The 20,534-nt window shown below is 35.5% G+C and overlaps 1 protein-coding gene across 10 annotated transcripts in view; it reads left to right on the forward strand.

Annotated features, from left to right (window-relative positions):
* RASAL2 (RAS protein activator like 2) overlaps positions 1-20,534 on the forward strand; it is a 317,365-nt gene that overhangs the window by 136,532 nt on the left and 160,299 nt on the right. For 9 of the 10 annotated variants that reach the window (XM_074222116.1, XM_074222118.1, XM_074222119.1 and 6 more), the window contains exon 2: positions 14,624-14,751. In XM_074222116.1, the coding sequence (XP_074078217.1) occupies positions 14,624-14,751 (128 nt within the window). Of the gene's footprint in view, positions 1-1,539; positions 2,432-14,623; positions 14,752-20,534 lie in introns of those variants that run through there. The other variant, XM_074222120.1, reaches the window with a different exon arrangement.

Below are 20,534 nucleotides of genomic sequence, written 5' to 3' on the forward strand. Positions count from 1 at the left end.
TGGTTTAGAATGTCCAAACCATTTAGCAGTTATTCCATGTGTTTGTGTGTGTGTAAATTTGAAGGGAAACAAATGAAGATCAGTTACTTTTCAGATTTTAGCAGTCAGCCTGAATGTGGTGAAATGCTTTATGATACTTAGGAGGCAGTTTTTGGACATCATGACTTTTATTAAAACTTAATTTTATTTATGGAAATGGGGTGAAGTGACTTGCCAAAGGTCATATAGCTAGACATTTATTAAATTGTTTGAGTTCAGATTTTAACTCAGGTCCTCCTGGCTCCAAGACCTGTGTGCCACCTTGCTGCCCCTATCATGACTTTTCCATTATCTTTTATGTTCCTCCCTCCTAACAGCTTCCCTTCCACCTCCCCCCCCAAAAAAAACACCTGTAAAAGTATTGTCCTGAAAAACTTCCTACATAATGAAAAAGATGATTAACTTGTTCAATCTGCTTTACCTTCCTTTTAATTTCACTTCCATTAGCAACTTTGAATCATTTCCTAATATCAACATTGTGACAGTGATTGAATTGTTCTAGGGAACAATTATATTTTCCCTTATCAGTCTTGTTTATCCATATAGTTTCCCTAATTTAACTTCTATTAGCAGATTTGGGTGGTCAGTTGAGAACTACTTGCCTCTTGCCTCTTACCTCACCTACTTTAGATATTCCAGAAAACACTTTAGGACTGCTAAAGTAATTAATAGAAAGTTAATAATTTAAGATTTGGCATTTGAGATTTTCAGATTAGTTTTAGATGTGGACCACCATTTATTAGAACAACACCGCACTTGATTTTATAAAATATTTTCTTGTATATAATTCAAAGGTCATATAGCTAGACATTTATTAAATTGTTTGAGTTCAGATTTTAACTCAGGTCCTCCTGGCTCCTTGTATATAAATTCAGTTTAAAGTCTTTCCCTTATTTTCCTTAAAAATACCTTGGAATTTAATTTCTGATGATTTTCATCTAAATAGGCCTTAAATAGCCCTTTTGTGTAAAATGAAACTATTGAAATTCTAAAATATTCAACTTTGGGAAATTTGGTTTAGTCCCCATTGGGATTTATGATCCCACACTAAGATTTTTGGGTCCTTGTCATTCTGTCATCACAGAAAATTCCAAATAGTTCATTTGTGTTAAAAATAAGAATTAAAGAACTGACAAGTAATGACAAGCAATGTTAAGCAAAAACCACAGTAGAATGCCTTGCCCTGTACATGTCATAATATTTTCTGAGTCACCAAATCTGCATTGGAACCTCAGGACTATTTAGTCAAATCCTACTGAACTGAGGAAATCACTCACTTTAGTTGGATCTTCTCTTTTTCACATCACTATAGTGCTGTTTGTCTTTATATGATAGAAATTACTCCTTTGACTTCTTTGATAAGATTTTTTTCCTCTTTTCATGATTAAAAGTTCCCTTTACTTTGTTCTCTAGCTATATTTTTAAAATAGTTTTTGTCCTATCAATCACATTTTAATTATATAATCAAATATACTTCATTAAAATAAATATGAATTACTTTGTAAACCAAAGAATAACATTTTTTATGTATAGATTCTCTTAGTTTACTGAAAATGAGGAAAGCCTAACCAAAGAAATTATATACCCTACAGTATACTGCAAAAGTGGCCATTAGCTTTTGCTTGAAGAATTCTGATAAGGAGAAAAACCACAATGTCACTTTTGATTAACTCTATTTGTTAAGAATGTTTTCCTTATTATCAAGTTTAAATATATCTCTCTTCAACTTCCTAGTACTCATAATTCTCTGCTCTAGAGCTATGGAGTAAAAGGTGTCTCTGTTCTATAAACCAGCTTGTGTTACTTATCCCTTTTCAAACTGTAGACCATGAAAAACAAGGACTGTATGTCTTGGTGTTCTTCATATCTCCTCTAACACTTGGGATACTTCTTTTAACATAACAGATTTTAAGAATTTGTGGAAACTTGGGTTAACTAAATTCATTTTCTGGCATACCTTTAATAAAGTAGTAAAAATACCAAAGTCAGGTACAAAGGAGAGGAAGCAAAGGAACTAGGTTCATCCATAAATGTTTTGCCCATTCCTGAATGATGGAGAGTTAGCTTTTTAAACAAACTGGGCTTATTTGTTTTCAGAAATAATCATATTCAATTTTTTTAAGACAGGACTAGTTCAACTTGTACCTGAAAATGAATAAATTTTACAACATACTAACTGCCTGTCAGTGCAGCTATTTATTGAAAATTGTCATTATGAGTTGCTCCTTATTCAAATGTAACTTTGACCTCTTTTAAATCTTCCTATATTCCTCATTGTTGTCTTTGTTATGATGCAATAATATGATGTTACATTTATACATCAGTCACAACTTCTGTCTCAGCTTCTTCATCTATAATGTGAGAATAATAATAATCGCATCTACTTCCCAAGGTAATTTTGAAAATGAAATGAAATAATAATTGTAAAGCATTCAGCTAAATTCTTAGCAGATAATTGGAGCTATATGAATGTTAGTTATTATTATTATTATTATTATTTAAGTCATTCTCATTGATTTTTCTGACTTTTTATTATTTCATAAAGTGCTACTATAAATATTTTGGCATATTTAATCTCTTTTGGTTTATATACATGACCCTAGACTGATTTTTCCCCCCTCTGTCCTAGATATATCATTGGGTCTTGATAGGAAAAAAAAGAAGAGAAACAAAAGAATCTTCTTATTCCTCATAGAATATAAAATAATCTTAACAAAAATGCTATTCTTTAGAGCAAATAAGTACTCTAAATATATTTTTACATTCTCTGTTGTGTCAAGGAACTGTTGGCTATAAATAAATTTAAAATTTGTATTATAGTAGTCTTTGCCAATGAGTAGCTAGTATATAACTTTAGTTGATTACTCTGATTTTTCCCAATTTTCAATGAATTGGGCCTTTAACACAATCACATATTGAAGAAAGGTTTGTTAATTTTACAGTATATTCACCTAATGCTCTCAAGGGCAGTCAACTTATTTGATTGTGAATGAAGCTGGACTCTTCATTTTGTCTACCTTCTTTCTCCTTAGAGGAGAATGAAACAGGATTGATTGTCTTCACTTACTAAAAGTGTAAAAACTGATCTCTCAGTGGTGATAAATTGTTTATTTCTTCCTCTGTCCCTTACTCCCAACTCTCAATCACTTTCCAGTAAAAGCTTTAATTCTTCAAAGCAGCTGTCTGTCCTTAAAAAAGTGACTAGATTTAGTTCAGAAGGAGGCTAGTGTGGGTGTACATTAATTTGGGAAGATGTACTAAATATAATAAATCAAATGTGCATTGAAATTCATTCTCCACATCAATCCTTTCCCCACTAGGATAAAAGAAAACCATAGTTAAAAGAAAGTTTCCATCATTTACTTGTAGAAATGTTTTTTTCTTTTGTATTTTTGTTGAATTAACAAAAGACTACTGCTTAAGTGAATCTTGGCCTTGAGACCTTTGTCTTCTTCCTTTCCACTCCCAACTAGTATTAATGTACTTTCACCACAATTTTTCTGCCTGTCCCTCTCAGCAATCAATAGATTTTCTTTTTTCTTATAGTTAGTAATCATTGGTCTTTCTTTTTGTTAAATTCTGTATGGGAGCATTGACAATAAGAACTTTGCAGTTGATTGGGGAATTGCTATAATTATAGTGGTGGAATCAAATTTAGGAACTGACTCATATTAAAGTTCAACAGAATGAAATAAAACTCTTTGTATTCAATGGCTTTGTGCTTTTCTGCTTTCTTTTATTCTGAAAGTTCCATAAACTATTGTTTTTACTAATGGTAAGTATTAAAGTCTTTTAAAATATTGAGTTACTTAATTGATGAAATGAGCTTTTATTTTTAATATTTGGTTTATTTAATATGTGCAGTGAGGGGTTTTCTTCACCTATTCCCAGCCATCTGAAATAACCATCTGAGAAAGATTTACTTTTTCTTCTCCTTTATTATCTTTCTATCTGAAATCCTTACCCAGAAACTAAAAACAAATTTCACAGTAAGTTTCTTTTCAGGGTATTTTTTGGTTTAACTGAAGATAATTGCTGAATAACATTCAAAGAGTTTTCCATGGGAAAACTGGAGGCTGTTTATTTTCTTGTTTTTGCTTAAAAAACTTAGGGCAAAACTATAACCTTTGGGTGGAAGTGTTATGGTTGCTGGTATTGAAGAAGAAATAGTGACTGCTATCTGTTAGCATGAACAGTGATATTAGTCCTCTCACGATGTAGTTACTCATTTTTTAGAACAGATTAAGCATTGATTAAGCCAACTTTGGGGAGGGTTGGTTTTGTTTTGTTTAACCCCCATTCTTCCTTACATTCTAGGATACTTGATTGCTTTGTGACCTTGTGACTTGACATAACCTAATATGGAACTAGGTGGTATTGAAGAGGGTTTAAGACAAGCAGATCATGGTCTGGTTAGACTTCAGGAGATGAAAACTTAGAAATCTTAGAGCTGATTTGAATACACATCTCACCCTAGGATATATATTCCCTTTTTTTAAAAATCTCCTTTAATCTCTAGGTACATCTACCCTGTTCCATTGTATCTTCCTTCTCCTCTACAGATGGTCCTCTGCCTATAATCCTGGTAGAAAATAGGGAAGGAAGACAACAGAGCCAAACTGCTACTCTTGATTTGATAGATGTGAGATAGCAGATGCATTCTTTGTAAACCATAGAATAAAGGAAACTCCTCACAAGAAAGAAATGTCATGTATTTCTCACTGCTTACCCTTTCTCCAAAAGAAGGCAGAGAAAGAGACATTTAATCAAGATTTCCTTGATTTTTCCTTTCCAGACAGAAACAAGCTAAAATAGTTAGCTAAGGAAGCCCTTTGATTTGTATATCATCATATAATGATAATACCAGTTTTATTAGTATTTAAACTCAAACTATTCAGTTTTCAAAAAAAAGGTCATGTGTTTTGTAAAGTTCGAGTCATTCACTTTCTAGAATTCTTAGTAGTTCTTGATTCTTGAACCACCGATATAAATTCTCCCCACTGATTTGTCAGGACAAGTTTTTGTTTATTAGCCTGTAATATCTTGTACTTTAATATGATCAGTTATATGATCTAAAATCTAGTGTGATATAAAAACTGATTTAAAATTGGAAGGGATCTTAAATTATTCCATTTCTTAATTTTATTGATGAAATTGGGGTTCAGTAGGTTTTTGAATTTATTAAAGACATCCCTGACTGGTAAATCTTGGATTCGAACTCAGGGTCATTATTCTTTCCACTATGCCACAGATGTAAGATAAATTCAAAATAATCCTAAATCTCTTAAAATGATTTAAAAAAAGACTGAGGAAAAAAATCAAATGGGGTTTTATTTTAGGCAATGTAATTCAGTTTCTCCATCCAACCATTAGAGCTATAGAGCACGAGTGATCAGCTTCCATTACCATAAATGGCAGATAGTTATGTCAGTTAATAAATGTTTATTAAGTCACTGCTATATGCCATTATTGACATGGTTATGAAATAATTTCTATACTTATCTCCTATATATCTAGCACTGCTACCCAGAAATGCTCTGTATTTACTGAGAATTCATAAGAATTATCATTACATGGTAGCTCTACAATAAGTAACATTTAAAGCAGCAGAATGGGATGACCAAGCATCACCATCATTGTCATCATCATCTAGCACCTTGAGACAGTAGCTAAGCCAGAGCCTAGGAGCACATTCACAGTTAGGCATTTGAATGAGGAGCTAGTAAAGAAGACTGAGGAGTAATTAGACCCAATACAGAGCAGTGTTTTAAGAGAAACCCTTCTAGTGACATCTCGGTGGACCTGAGGTCAAATCCAACTTCAGACCCTTAATAATTACCTAGCTGTGTGTGACTTTGGGTAAGACACCTTAACCCCATTGCCTTGGAAAAACCTTGCAGAGAGAGAGAGACAGAGACCCTTCTCCAGCCAGCCTTTTTTTTTTAAAGCAATGCCTCTCTTCTCATTGACATGTGTCCCATCAAAACAGCTGCAAATCCTTTCTTTTTCTCTCCTTAATTATTTCTAATCTGGCTTCAAACTTCATCGTTCAAACGAAAATACACCCTTCAAAGTTACTTATCATCTCAAATTGCCAAATCTAATGATATTTTCTCATTAGTCTCTTAAACTTCTGTGCAGCCTGTGACAGTATTTACCACTCTCTTCTTGATATTCTCTTCTCTAGATTTTTATGTTATTCCTCTCCTTCTTCTCTGAGAATTTCTGAATTTTCTTCTCTATTTCCTTGCCCCAGATCATGTTCAATAAAATGTGAGTTTCCCAAAGATCTCTTGAATCTTCCTTTTGTATGATTTTGATTATTAATATCATCAGCTACCATGGTTTCAAATATAGTATCTATACAGATGACTCTCAAATCTACTTGCCCAGCTCAACACTCTCTCCTTCCTTTCCAGTCCTACATCTCCAGTTGCCTTTTAGATATCTCCAGTTGGATGTCCTATAGACATCATCAATATCATCATCATCATCATCATCATCTTCCTCCTAGTTACTCATGTTGCAACCTACGTATTATCTCCAACTTTTCATTCTCTTTATCCCTCATATCAAGTTAATGGTCAAGTCCTTTCCTTTCTATGTTCCTATTTTCTCTGACACTGCCACTACCTCATGCCTGAACTGTTGCAGTAGCCTGTTGGTTGGCCTCCTTGCCTCAAGTCTCTCCCCACTCTTCACATCCTCCTCTCAGCTATTAATCATCCTATAACTTAGGTCAACCATATCACTCCCATATTCTATCAACTTCAGTGGTTCCTTGTTATCCCAAAATGGAATGTAAAATTTTCTGTTTCCCTTCATTACTTTTCCCATTCCTCCTTTTCCAAAGTTCTTCCATCTCCCTCCCCTACATATACTGTATAATCTAGTGACATCTACCATTTTCACAGCTCTCAATGCCTCATACTCTTTATCCTAGTTTCAGAAGAATGTCTTTCCCAGTCCTCTTGGTATGGTCTCTCAGAGTTTACCCCTCCTAGTTTATTCTATTTCCTCTTAGTGTTTGCATGGTGTCTCTCTCATTAGCCTATGATTTCTTTGAGAGCAGTAACTGTTTTTGACCTTCTTTGCATCACTAGCACTTAGCATAGTTTCTGGAATAGAGCAGGTACCAAATAAATGCTAATTGATTGTTTTGTTAACTGATTGCCAGCTTTGCTAAGCCTTGTCAACTTCAACATCTTTCTTCTGTTCCTTCTCTGTCTTCTATTCTTGACTCCTGTAATTACCTTCTCTCCCCCCCCACTATCTCATCTGATTATCTACCCTTCCTCACCCTGATTTCTAGTGACTTCTCAACCAGTAACTCAGGTCTTCATCATATGAGATGTGAGACTTAGAAACCTGTCTTTCTGTTTGATATTGCCCCAATGATCCCTCAGTGATCTTGCCATAATTATCAAACAGGATTAGATATCCTTCATTACTATAAAAATAATCATACATGCAAGTGAACTGAGAAATGACAATGCACAGCAACCATCTGTAACTCCTTCAGAGCTCTGCCTTCCAGTATATCCTTTCAGTACATTCATCTCAAGGGTAGTTGTATTTTTGCCCCCAAGTCCTTATTGCTATTTTTCTTCAGTATTTTAGTTTGACAGTTTGTTTCTTCTCAAACTGATCTAATCCTTATAAAAATGTTCATTTTATGTTCCATTCCACTACCAAAATATCCACATACCAAATAGGTAGCACTTGACAGGTGGAATTCACATCTCTGTAGCTTCAAGAATAATTTTTTTGAAATTATCACTGTGCTTGTATGTATGAATATATATGTGGATCCCTCCTAGCTCTTCTCCACACACTTTTCCCATAAAGTCTTTTAAATTGCCACAGAGAAATGGGAATATGAAATTATTAATGTTATTAAAGGACCACTTGAAACTGAGTAAAACACGATGACCTGTTTTCAACTCCCAAAAGGTATCCATTAATAAAGTTACTGTGCAATGTTTACTTTGAAAGAGAGTAAATATATTATCATTTTACCACTACCATATCAAATAAACTTAATATTTGATAATAAAGCATGTAATAATTCAAAAGTACTTCTTTCCATTTAAATCCCGAGTAACACAAAAAAAGCTTCAGGAAAAGCAATTCTTTGGGAGCACAATAAACTTATAACTAGAAAGTACCTTCATGGCCATCATATCCAACTCCTTTATTCTGCAAATGAGACTGGTGTAGAAAGCTTGTACTTTTAATTTCTCAGCAACTTTGTCTTGCTCCATCCTTTCTCTTTTCCCTTCCAATCAAATCTCTTTAAAAAGCTTTACAGTTTAAAGTAGACTTATTCTAAAGGAAAGGGAGAAAGACCCAGTGTCATATTAGATATTCTGCTATGTCATATGATAGGCAGTAATGATACTCACACTTCATTCAGCATCACTTTATGTACTGGTTTAGTTTTAATACAATTTTTCTATTCTGGTCCACCTTGCAATAAAATAATCAAAAGATGGACATCAAGTAAGAGGAAAGAAAGCATTATGATTAGTAAATTTACATAATTAATTGTCTATTTGAATCACAAAGAGATGAACATTCATCTACATTCAGCTAGTTCTCTCTAAATTTTGAGACAATAATACTGTTTATTCACATTGATCTGACTTTATTATCTCCTTGCTTCATTTGACCTTTCCATCCATTCAAAGCTTTAGCTCTGTCTCTACTTTTATTGCCAAACTTCTATCATCTACATGCTTTGCCTTAGTCTCAATACAAATAATCCTTACTTTGGACCCTCTCCCTGGTCTTTCTTTTCAAAGTTGCCTTTTTTGTCTTTATTCTTTTAGCCTCTTCATCATTTGACAATTTTGAACACCAAATCTTCTGTCTAAAATTAAAGTCATCAATTCTTGCCCCATCTGCTCAATCTATTCCTCTTGCCTAATTTCCTGTTTCTATTGAAGACACAAAATAGGGACAGCTAGGTGGCACACCAGCCCTGAAGTCAGGTCAACCTGAGTTCAAATCCAGCCTGAGACATTTAATAATTGCCTAGCCGTGTGACCTTGGGCAAGTCACTTAACCCCATTGCCTTAAATAAATTTTTTAAAAGTCACAAAATAGCTACTCAGCTGCAAATTCTATTGATAGCAATCTCATTAGTATTCCACCATAGTTCATCCTTTGTTGAATTCACTTTTAATAACATTGAAAGTGTACTCAATCAAGAAAATAATATAGTATGCATATCACTTGGCAGTTGTGGTATTTATATTTTGCTAGGCACTGTGCTGCACTCTTTGTATACAAAATCAGGAACCTTTGCCCTGGAGGAGATTACATTCTGTGCACCACAAACCAATCATTAAGTTAAAGGCAGTGACAGTTATTCTAAAACTTTGTTGTTGTTTTTTTGTTTTGTTTTGTTTTTAGATTTTTCAAGGCAATGGGGTTATAAGTGGTTTGTCCAAGGCCACAGGGCAAGGTAATTATTAAGTGTCTGAGGTCTGATTTGAACCCAGGTACTCCTGACTTCAAGGTTGGTGCTCTATTCACTGTGCCACCTAGCTGCCCCCTAAAACTTTGTTTTAAGGATAAACAGCACAGCAGTTGCTCTCTGTCTGTCTGTCTCTCTCTGTCCCAATGCATGAGTGTGCTGTATACATGGTGCTATGCTCTAGAGATGAGATAGGGGGGTTAAACATGTTTGACTGACTTTTTAAGTTGAGAAGACTTCATATGCTGGCAACCCAGCAGTTCAATTTAAAATTATTTGATTGGGGGAAAAAATCCAAAGAGCTCTTAAAGATTCTGATTAGGATTTTTTCAGGAAAACTAGTTGAACTCAATTTGCATCTCCATTTTATCATTGTTGTTCTAGTAATGAGGAGGGGCACTATGTATCCAAGGAATCTCTCCTTTTAAGAGTTTTACATTTTAATCTAATGTAATTTTCTTTTTCGAAGTTTGAATAGCATAGGGCTATGTGGTAGTTTTCCTAATAAGTAGGAACTATTGCTATGGAAGACTCTATTCTCCACCCTGGTTTTTATAGAGAGATATACCAATGTTTTCTTGCTTAGTTTATACTCAGAAGGTTTCTGTTCAGCTAAATTACAGTGGGCAGTATAGATCACATGTCTATCTTATGCATGGGAATTAGTCATTCAAATGAAATCTTGTCTAGGCCACAAAACCACTAAATTTATATACAAAGTTGGCACAATCATGTAGATTGCAGGAGTCTGGGTATTTGATCCTAAAAATATGCCTTGCACTGTAGGAGAAATCTAACTAGTGGTTTAAGTAATCTGTTTGAAGAGAGTGTGTATTGGTTTTTAGTAAGACAAACAGTGACAATCCTGCAAACAAATCATTGAACAGGCATTTTATTAATCTTATTCTGTGAAGTCATAGAAAGACAAATATAGAAGTCAGACAATCCCTGCCCTCAGAAGCTTCCTTTCCTATTATGGAAGGGCCATATTTTGCTCTTGGGTAAGTAAATCCTTGGTGAGGATAGGGTGTAAGGTAAGACATTCTAGGGAAACATGGAAACAAAATCCAAAATAAAATGTTTTTAAGAGCAAAGATTTAGGTTATTGCTAGATCAGGAGACAATATATCAGGAGTGCCTAAAATTTCCTATCTCCCAAACTTGCAAGTTTTTTCTTTTCAGGGCAGCTCCTTGAGCCCTTCACCCTCCCTTTCCTTCATTACTTGCCTCAAGTATTTATTTACTCAATCATATCGGTAAGAGCATGGATTCAGACTTGTTTTTAATAAATTGTATTAAAATTCAATCTTTTTTCTAAGTATTATGAAAAGTTTGAATTCCAGTGAACAATTTAAAATGGAATTATAAAATTCAGTTTGAGTACTAGAAAAACATTGGGAATTCTGAGGAATCAATATTTAAAAGCAGTAGTTACAAAAATTTCTCTTTGCCATTATTGACTTTATTTTGAAGTGCAACTTGGAATTGTTGACATCTATACATTTGGTATTGTTTTGAGTAAGTAGATTTCATTGGCATGGGACTTGGAAGTCTCAATCAAATTTATTGAATAGATTCAATTTGGGATGAGCTATGAATTTTGTTTTACTTTGCTTTGTTGAAGAGGAAGGTAAGAGAGTCTCAAAATAACTATAGCTTCTACATAATAATAGCTAACTTTTATATAGCACTTACTAGCTTTTGAGGCAAAATCTACAGTAATCTATCCACTCTGCCTTTTATCTATAAATAATAAGATGCAACTGTGATTGCAACAGTTTGGGAGTTCCCTACAGTCATTTAACATTGAAGTTTATCTAGACCTATTCATCCATGGAAAATGTTCACATCCTCCTTTATGTTTGCCACAGGGTTTCCATCCAACATACAGGATGCTTCTAGGCTTCTCCTGACATCACAAGAATACCACTGAAACATATATCTATATTTGACTATATACCTCTCTTCACTCACCCTCACCATTTGATCAACCTATCCTTAATTGCTCTGAATCTTACAGGATAAAATTCAATAGGGATAAATTCATTGTCTTACTTCCTCTAGATCTATGGACTTCTGCTCTCCAGTGTGCTGGAAGAAATTCAGGGACTTTAATCAACTGCAAGCTCCATATGAGGCAGCTCTCTTACTTGTAGCACAGAAAAAGCTGAGAGTTTGTGCTTCATAAAGAAGGGCATATGTTCTCTTGTCTTACATCATCTACTATTTTGTCTTCAGTTCTAGGTTCTTCATTTAATACTAGAAGAATCAAGCACATCTATTATTGTATAAATTATTTTTTTACTTTAAAATAAAAATTTTCTTCCTACTCTGCCTTTGCTTGATGGACAAAAAAATCTTCCGTGTCAATTGATGCAGTTTGAAATAGTCTTAAATTCTGTTCTTTCGAATTCATGACATTCAAGTATCAATTGAAAGAACTTATTTTAGGCTATTTAGCAATGTCTTGCATATTATAGCTACTTATTCACTTTCTCAACTCCCTTATTGTCTTTCCTTTTTTAAAAAATATTTATTTAAGGGAAGTAGGGTTAAGAATGACTTGCCCAAGGTCATACATCTAGGCAATTATTAAGTGTCTGAGGTCAGATTTGAATTCAGGTCCTCCTGATTCCAGAGCTGGTGCTTTATCTACTGTGCTACCTAACTGCTTCCCCCCACCCCTTGTTGTCATTCAAGAAATGGGAAAAGTCTTAATAGAAGAAAACTTTAAGGCAGTATTTGCTGTGTTGAATCAACTACTTTTTGAAGAGCTCCTAACAATAAGGGTTTCATTGAGAGTGCTGAGGGTATCAGAGGGTGAGAATAAAAAAGAAATGGATTAACTCAGTAGAGCAGCTTCTGAAGGGTAAGAAATTAAAGGTTAAAAAATAAAGATCATCAAATATTAGTTATACTATTTAATAGCCATGTGCACACTCCTACAAACATATACCAAGTATATCTACTTATGCTTTGTTTTATTTTTCCATTGTTGTTTTCATTAAACTGAATTACTCCTAGTGGTAGCTACCACAAAAATAATGAATAGTACATTTAAAATAATATCCTCCCCTAAGAGATTTTCTAAAATGAAGTGATTCCCAGTGTTTAAAAATATTTTGATATGTATATTGAACCAAAAAAAGTCTTTATTTAATGGATTGTGTATTTGAAATAATTCATGGATGCTGATTAACTTATATCACCAGTTTTTAAGCAACAATTCTCTGAAGACAGTAGTACCATGTCATCTTACTTGAAAATGATGTCCCATAGGTCTCCCATAGTTGGGAGACCATTTGTTGATAAACCTTTCCACCTGTAAAGTTAGCATGTCCCTTCTAGCGACAATCATGTCGTTAGCCTGTGTACAGTTTCTAATGTTTTTCTGCCCTCTAGTGGCAATTTAACAGGTATTATGTTTCATTAGAAAGTTTATCAGAGGATAAACATGAAATTTTAAGCTGAGAGAGCCTTTAGGTCCATCAGCTTAGGCAGCATTCTTGTTCCCAATCAGCAAGATTGAGGCTTGCATATTAGCAACTTATAGAATCATGGAACTGCTACTGGATTTGAAGTCAGAGACCCTGGGTTCAAATACCAGTCTGCCAATTCCTAGCTCTGTGACCCTGAAGGACACACATCTTTGTAAAATGAGGAGATTGGGCTTGCTGACCACATCTCTTTCCTTCCTCTAGATCTATGGACTCCTGCTCTCCACCACCACCCCCCCTTCCTGCCATTCTTAACCTTGATCCAGGGCTCTATGCCTTTCACTTTATTTATTAAGATCTACTACCTATAGAATCACTATCCCTGTCTCCCCCACTCCCTAAGAAATCAGTCTTTTCTAGGTTTAAGGAACTGCCAATGACAATCAGGTCATTAGACAAGAGTTGGGATCCAGTACCAGGCCTGCTGACATCACATTCCAGCACCCTTTCTTCCACTGTGCCAAAATGCTTATAAAAAAAGGCAAACTTAAAAATGAGTCCCTTTTTATATCAGTGATGTTCCTTTCCATTGCCTGTATCTTCTACTGTTTCCTTATAGTTCTTCTTCTCTGAGAACTACTACCACCTCCCATTTAGACTATTTTCTCTAGCCAGACTAGAGGACACACTTTCTGTTCACACATTTCTGATTGTGTTTAACATCATGACTTTGCCTGTAATTTTCCTGTGCTTCATATACTTATCTTTTCCCCAACCCTTAAAATCCTATTTGTCCTTATAGTTTATGTTATTTTTAGCCACATAGATTCACAAAGCACTCTCTTACTAAATGATCATTTACCTCTTTTCACAGGTGAGGTAGCCAGACAGTCATGAAGTAGGAGAATTGGTAATGACAGAGCTCTTCCTAATGTTTCAAACTCTCTCTCCTACCACCCAACTCTTAGCAGACCCCTGTTCCCTCCAGTCCCCCTTAGTAGTTCCTTGGACATAGATAGCTCTTTGTCTTTATGCTGTTTCCTACTAGTTTGCAGGGTCCACAGTGGCAGTGGTACCAGGCTAAGTGCTCCATAGATATGATCTCATTTGGTCCCCTCAGCAAACATGAGAGAAGGCTGATATCATTATCCACATTTACAGTTGAGGAAACCTGCCCAGAGTCTCACAGCTAATGAGTGTCTAAGGCTGGATTTGAACTCAGGTGATGCTGAAACCAGGCAGACCTTCTATTTTAAACCCAACTCTGTGTGTGTGTGTGTGTGTGTGTGTGTGCGCGCGTGAGAGAGAGAGAGAGAGAGAGAGAGAGAGAGAGAGAGAGAGAGAGAGAGAGAGAGAAACAGAGAGAAACCTGGTTTTAATTTAAGGGAATACTAATTTTTTTCATTTTGGCATAATGAGAACAAAGTACACAAGATAAATTCTTCATTTCCATCTGCTTCTTTACAGTTCACATCTGAGTCCTAGGTTGCTCCCAGATTGCATGCATATTTTAAAGTGTTTTTTTTAAGAAAAAGTAAAGTTTAATCTTTGAACCTAATACTTAGAACTATCTTCTTAAATATTGTTTTGATAGAGAATCTTAAGAGTGATGGCTAATTAGACACACTAATAAGTAGTCTTTTATTTTTTCATTTTCTTAACGCAGATGTGAAAGGGCCACCTACTCACCGCCTGTCATGTGGCCAGTCACCCTACACTGAAACAACAACATGGGAACGGAAGTATTGTATACTCACAGATAGCCAGTTGGTGTTGCTCAACAAAGAAAAGGAGGTGAGATGGGTGTTACTGAGGGGAGATGCTTCTCACTTCTGAGATAGATAACATAAATTTTGTTTACAATTTGAAAAAAAATGGGAGTGTTCTAAAGTATATACTACAAGTAACCTGCCAGTGCTTCTAATGAAATTATGAGCTAATGAAGCAGTTATGGAATCTACCCAATAAAATAGGGAGAAATTTGGATTAGGGAGCAGCAGAACTAGAAAGACAACTTGGCCTGGGGGGCCATCTTCATTATCTCTTTAATTGTGCTCTACAGCACACCAAATTGCTGAGTAATTGGCAGCATGCTTCTTATCAGAAATTCCCTACACTGATGAAATCACAAGTCTCATGTGGGACAAATAATATATAGTAAATATGAATTAATAATACTTAACAATCATTTCAGTTTCCTATGACTTCACAAATAGAGGAACTGGTGAAATGAATTCTCCTTGATGAAGATGGGAAAAGTAATGATGTCTTATTTATTGTAAGAAAAATTAGAATGACCCTAAAAAATAAAGTAGTTTGCTCATTAGACATTGTTAAATAATCTAACATATTTTTTTTGCTTTATTTTCCCTTAAAACTAATAATTTCTTTTCTGATTTTGTGGGTGATTTTTGTTTAATTCTTGTATTTTCACCTCCTATCTTTTAGAATCCCATGCTATCTCCAAAATTCAGCTCAAAAGCAGGAGCTCTTTCTCAGTCCCACTGATTCCTCCAGCCTTCTTCCTGGTATTACCTTCTGTCTAGTCTATATGCATCCTGGCTGTGACTATGTACTGTAAATGTGACATGTGAATGTCTGTTCATATCTATAGAAATATGCACGCATGTTGTCATCCCATTGGGATTTGTATCCCCAGTGCTTTTCGTTTGAATCTTCCCTTACTGTATGAATACTTTGAAAAAAAAAGTTAACAATGGGGCAGCTAGGTGGCACTGGTGGTACTCCCTGAGTCAGGAGGACCTGAGTTCAAATGTGCCTCAGACATGTAATAATTACTTGGCTGTGTGACCTTGGGCAAGTCATTTAACCCCATTGCCTTGCTAACACCCCCCCCAAAACCCAAAACAAAATGAATAATTTTCCAGACTGCTACCTGACTAAAGCCTCGAGGTTCATGAATTCTGTGGGAGAGGAATCATAGTTGTGGTTGTTTTCTCTTCTAGTTGTTTGTTTTTTCCTATTAGGAATAAATTTTCTATCAATGTTTTCACCAATATTTTTCTCCTCAAACATTCATGCAGCTGTTTCTGGGCACTATCCACAGCAAATGTTCTGAATGAAGCTTGGTGTAAACATCTTCTAGTTATCTGTGGCAGTTGAAGGTTTAAGTATATTTTAGTAATACCAAATCTTGGTTTTAACTAAACTGTTATGGTTGAAAGCATACTGATGATTTGGCCAACCTAAGTTGGATCGTTGGTCCTGTCCCTTACTACCTATGACTTTGACCATTTCTGCGAACCTCATTTTCCTCCTATAAATATATTTGGCTAGCTGATAGCTTGAATTTCATCCATAAATAGTATAGTCTAATATCACAGTACTTATTCCTTTAGCTTTTTCATCAAAGCTGCTGAGATTTTTTTTTTCTTTTCTGGTCACATATGGAATTAATTTTTAATTGAAATTTTATTTTTCTAATTACATGTCTGGAAGTTTTTCATCATTCTTCCACATGCATATGCATATTTCCTTCCACCCTTCCTTCCCACCCCCTTCCCCTTAGCAGGGAACAGACAAGTGACTATTGTACATACACATTTGTTATTTACAGATTAGTAATTTTTGGTATGAGGAATTTTAAGATTAAGGGAAAAGAAAGAAAACCAGCAATAGGAAAGAAATATATAAGAGATATTTTTAAAAAGTGAATGTAGTGTTCATCAAATTCTGAAGGGTTTTTTGTTTTATTTTGTTTTTTCTTCCTCTGCATGTGGATAACATTGTCCATAACTGGTCTAATAGGATTGTCCTAGTTCTCAGAACTGCTGAGAGGAGCTGTATCCATCAAGGTTGATTAACTCAGTGTTGTTAATGTGTACAATGTTCTCTTGTTTTTACTTCCTTTGAGTTGCTAAGATTCCTTAAAATGAATTCATATTCCTTCTGTCCAAACTTTCCTCTCCCAAAGGAGGTACTATAACAATTAGCCTAAAGACAGATGAGCTGAAGAAGAAACAAAAACATTGATAGTGTGTTTTCTTTGACAATTTGTTTCCTAAATATTTGGAATGGATAATGTTTTAATCACAATAAAGATGAAATCAAAGTATCATATATTTAAATCTGGCAGAGACCTCATGGGCCATCTAGTTCAACCCCCCTCCTTTTATAGAAAGGGAGCTAAGATCCTCAGTGCCAAGTGACATTCCCATCCTCATACTGAGGTTTAATTTGAACCTGGTTCCTCTGACTCCAAATCCAGTGTTCTTTCCACTATACCTTTTATGCTGTAAGATGATTTCAAAGAACTGGACAGTTCTAGTATTCTTCCTGTTTCCCCAAGGTCTTCAACATAAATTTGAGTAAGAATTTCTTTTCTTTACTATCTCTTATTTTGTGCTTTGATAGCAAAGGGAAGTGAGGAAGTGCTCAGAGCAAACTTAGCTACCCTTGCTAAATTCAGTTGACTTTTATTCTGAGCTACTAAAAGAGATGACATGCGTAAAAGGAGATATACTATAAAATTAGAAATATGTACTGATTTTGAAAAAAGTTCCAGTGGGGATAGGAGTAACTCACCAACCAAGGCCGATGAGATTTACTTGCATTCCTTGCTAGATTCTAGACTATATCATTAAAAGTGTAGTTTATTAATATTGGAGAAAGGGAAATGACAGTCACTGAAAGATAGTCAAGTATGTCAGATGGATCTAATTTTTAAAAAAATTGTGAAACAAGAAACCATAGCATTTGGAGTTGTAAGATGGATTGAAGACGATCAAATCTAAACCCTTTATTAAATAAACTGAAGAAATAGGCCCTGAAAATAGATGTGGTGTGGTTGAAGGAAAGGAAAGAAGCACCACATATCAGGTTAAGCATTATTTCATCACCTTAACAACCCTGGAAGGTATTTTTATTTTTCTCAGTTTTTAGTTGGAAAAAAATTGAGGTAGGTGATTCTTTGGCAGAGGAGGGAACAGAGTCCACATAGCTAATAAATGTCTGAGACCAGATTTGAAGTCGGCCCTTCCTGACGATAGTCTCAGCACTGGCTCTATGGATGCATCTACCTGCCTAGCATAGTTGGGTTCCTAGACTGGTGGATAAAATGATAATTTACAATAGTACACCTGAATTCCAGTAAAAACATATATCTATGTTCCTCATAGACAAGGGAGAGAGAAATTGGTTATATTCAATTAAAAAAGGACTTTTTAAACACCTACCATTAATCTGGTCACTTAGAATACAGAGACAAAAATGAAACATCTTCTCACTGGGGAAATCTATATGCAAATAAGCATAAGATACAAACACAGAAAATGCCAAGTCATTTGGGAGTAGGAGAATCAAGAATGGCTTGGGTCAGAGGTTGATTTGAATGAACAGCTACAAAGAGTAGTTACTACAGATCTGAGTCAACTGAGAAAGAGATCTCTAGTGGGATTCCCTCAGGAATTTGTCATATCCTCTAGCATCTCTTTTTTCAGAGACTTAGAGGGAAGGCATAGAGAGTATATCTATGAAATTTTCACATGAGACAAAGTTGAGAAATAGCTAATACATTGGGGAACAGAGTGAGGATCCAGAAAAACTCTCAACAGTTGAAATAGACAAGTAAAGAGAGCCAGTAAAAAGCCCCCAGATATTTTTCAGAGTATACTCTCAGTATATGGGAATAATGTAACAAAAGCACTCAAGAAAGAAAAGGATTATGTTCTGGGGCTACACTACCTGAATCCAGAAAGAGGAAGATGAGCACACCCCTCTGCTCTGCAGCACGCAGATCATTGGATTGGGGTCAGTTTGGGTCCCATATTTTTTGGATAATCATTGATGACCTGTCTACATCTAGAGATGTACTTGCTGCCAGGGTGAGTGAAAGTGTACAAAAATTAAAAATGAATACAAAAATTATTTTTTTAGGTGGAGAGAAGTCTTTTTTTAAGATTTTGCAAGGCAAATGGGGTTAAAGTGACTTGCTCAAGGCCACACAGCTAGATAATTATTAAGTGTCTGAGGCTGCATTTGAACTCAGGCACTCCTGACTCCAGGGCTGGTGCTCTATCCACTGCACCACCTAGCCACCCTGAGAGAAATCTTAAGGAAGATGCAATGATTGTGCTTCAGTACTTAGAACATAGGATTAGAGCTGTCCAGTTTGCCCTTTGAGGATGCAGAGCTCAGGTCCACAAGTGATGATGAGGCAGTTGTAGTTTCAGTGGAATCATAAAGTTCTGACCATCATAATGTTCCTACAGTAGGATAGACTACCTCTAAGTCTAAACTAGAAACTACTCTGAGGGTTGCTGTAAGTAGGGTAAGAAGGGAATAAACATTTCTAGACTTTTGATCCTCATGCCCACTCTGGGAAGGAGGGGGTTCTTATTTATCCATTTTGTAGTTGAAACTGAGGCATATAGAGGTGAATTTGTAAAAGATGCTCTTGTTAAAGTAAGGGTCAGACAAAGAATCTCTAAGATTCCCTTCTATTCTGTGGTTCTGTTTGTTCAGGAGGGTTAATTTCCTCGGACTTGTTATTTAAAATAAGGACATGGAAGAATATCTCAAACTTTTCCCAGGTAATAAAAGTGAATTGAAAAGAAGTTTATTGTACTGACACAGAAGAATACATTTTACCCTTTCTTTATTTTGAAAACTGAAGTGAGTCTCTTTTGACACAGAAGTGTGTGAAGTCCTTGCTACGGCTACTTCTGGAATGACAAGTTTAGTAGTCTGATCATTTCTTTAAAATCCGGGTTGACTTCCTCTAGGTCTGCAGGAAATGATAGAAATCCATTAGGTACAGAAGTTCCAGAAGAGGCTGTCAGCCTTTCTCCTCACACCTACCTGTGGATATCATTGGAATAGAAGTCTCTCTCTCCAAGATTTTGTGTTTGCAAGGTTCTGCATCCCCTGAAATAAAAGAATTATATTTCTACCTTAAATGGTCTGACAACTCTTTTAAACCTTAATGAAGTCTTCATGGAATACTTATTCCTGCATTAGATCAATTAAGAGGGTTCTGTGAGGATTTACGATGATCTGTGGCTAGGCAGACTGTTGGAATGTGGGAGGATTCTATTAGTGTGCTGCTTCACAGGGGATTCAGTCAGGAGGCGGCATCTTTTAATGTTCTCTTACTCTGCAGGTTTCTTGTTAGAAATGGAAAAAGTCTGTTTGGGATGTATACATGGGAGGAGTGGTAAAGACACCAATTATCAATTTGTGAATGCAGCAAAAGAGTAAATCCAGGCAGGGCACTTAAAGGAGAGCCTGCCGAGATTATCACCTTGAGAAATGACTCATTGGCTTAACAAATGGAGCCAAATAGACACTGCTCATGTGTGGTAGAATATGCTTCACTGCCTGAATGCCAGGCAAGGCCCCAGATGGCCTGGCATCATCCCAGTCAAGCTGACTGTGGGGGGGGGGGGAGGAGGGAAGGAGGGAGAGAGAGAAAAGGGGAGGGGTTAGAGATTTCTGAGTTCTCCTTTGTCTTTGAAAGAAAAGAAATGCATGGCCAATCAGATTACAGTTAAAGAATCAGAAGGACAAGTATCTGGCAGAGACCAAGCAATTTAAAAAAAAAAACAAATCCAAACTTA

Source organism: Macrotis lagotis, chromosome 2, assembly GCF_037893015.1.
Source record: "Macrotis lagotis isolate mMagLag1 chromosome 2, bilby.v1.9.chrom.fasta, whole genome shotgun sequence".
Lineage (NCBI taxonomy): Eukaryota > Metazoa > Chordata > Mammalia > Peramelemorphia > Peramelidae > Macrotis > Macrotis lagotis.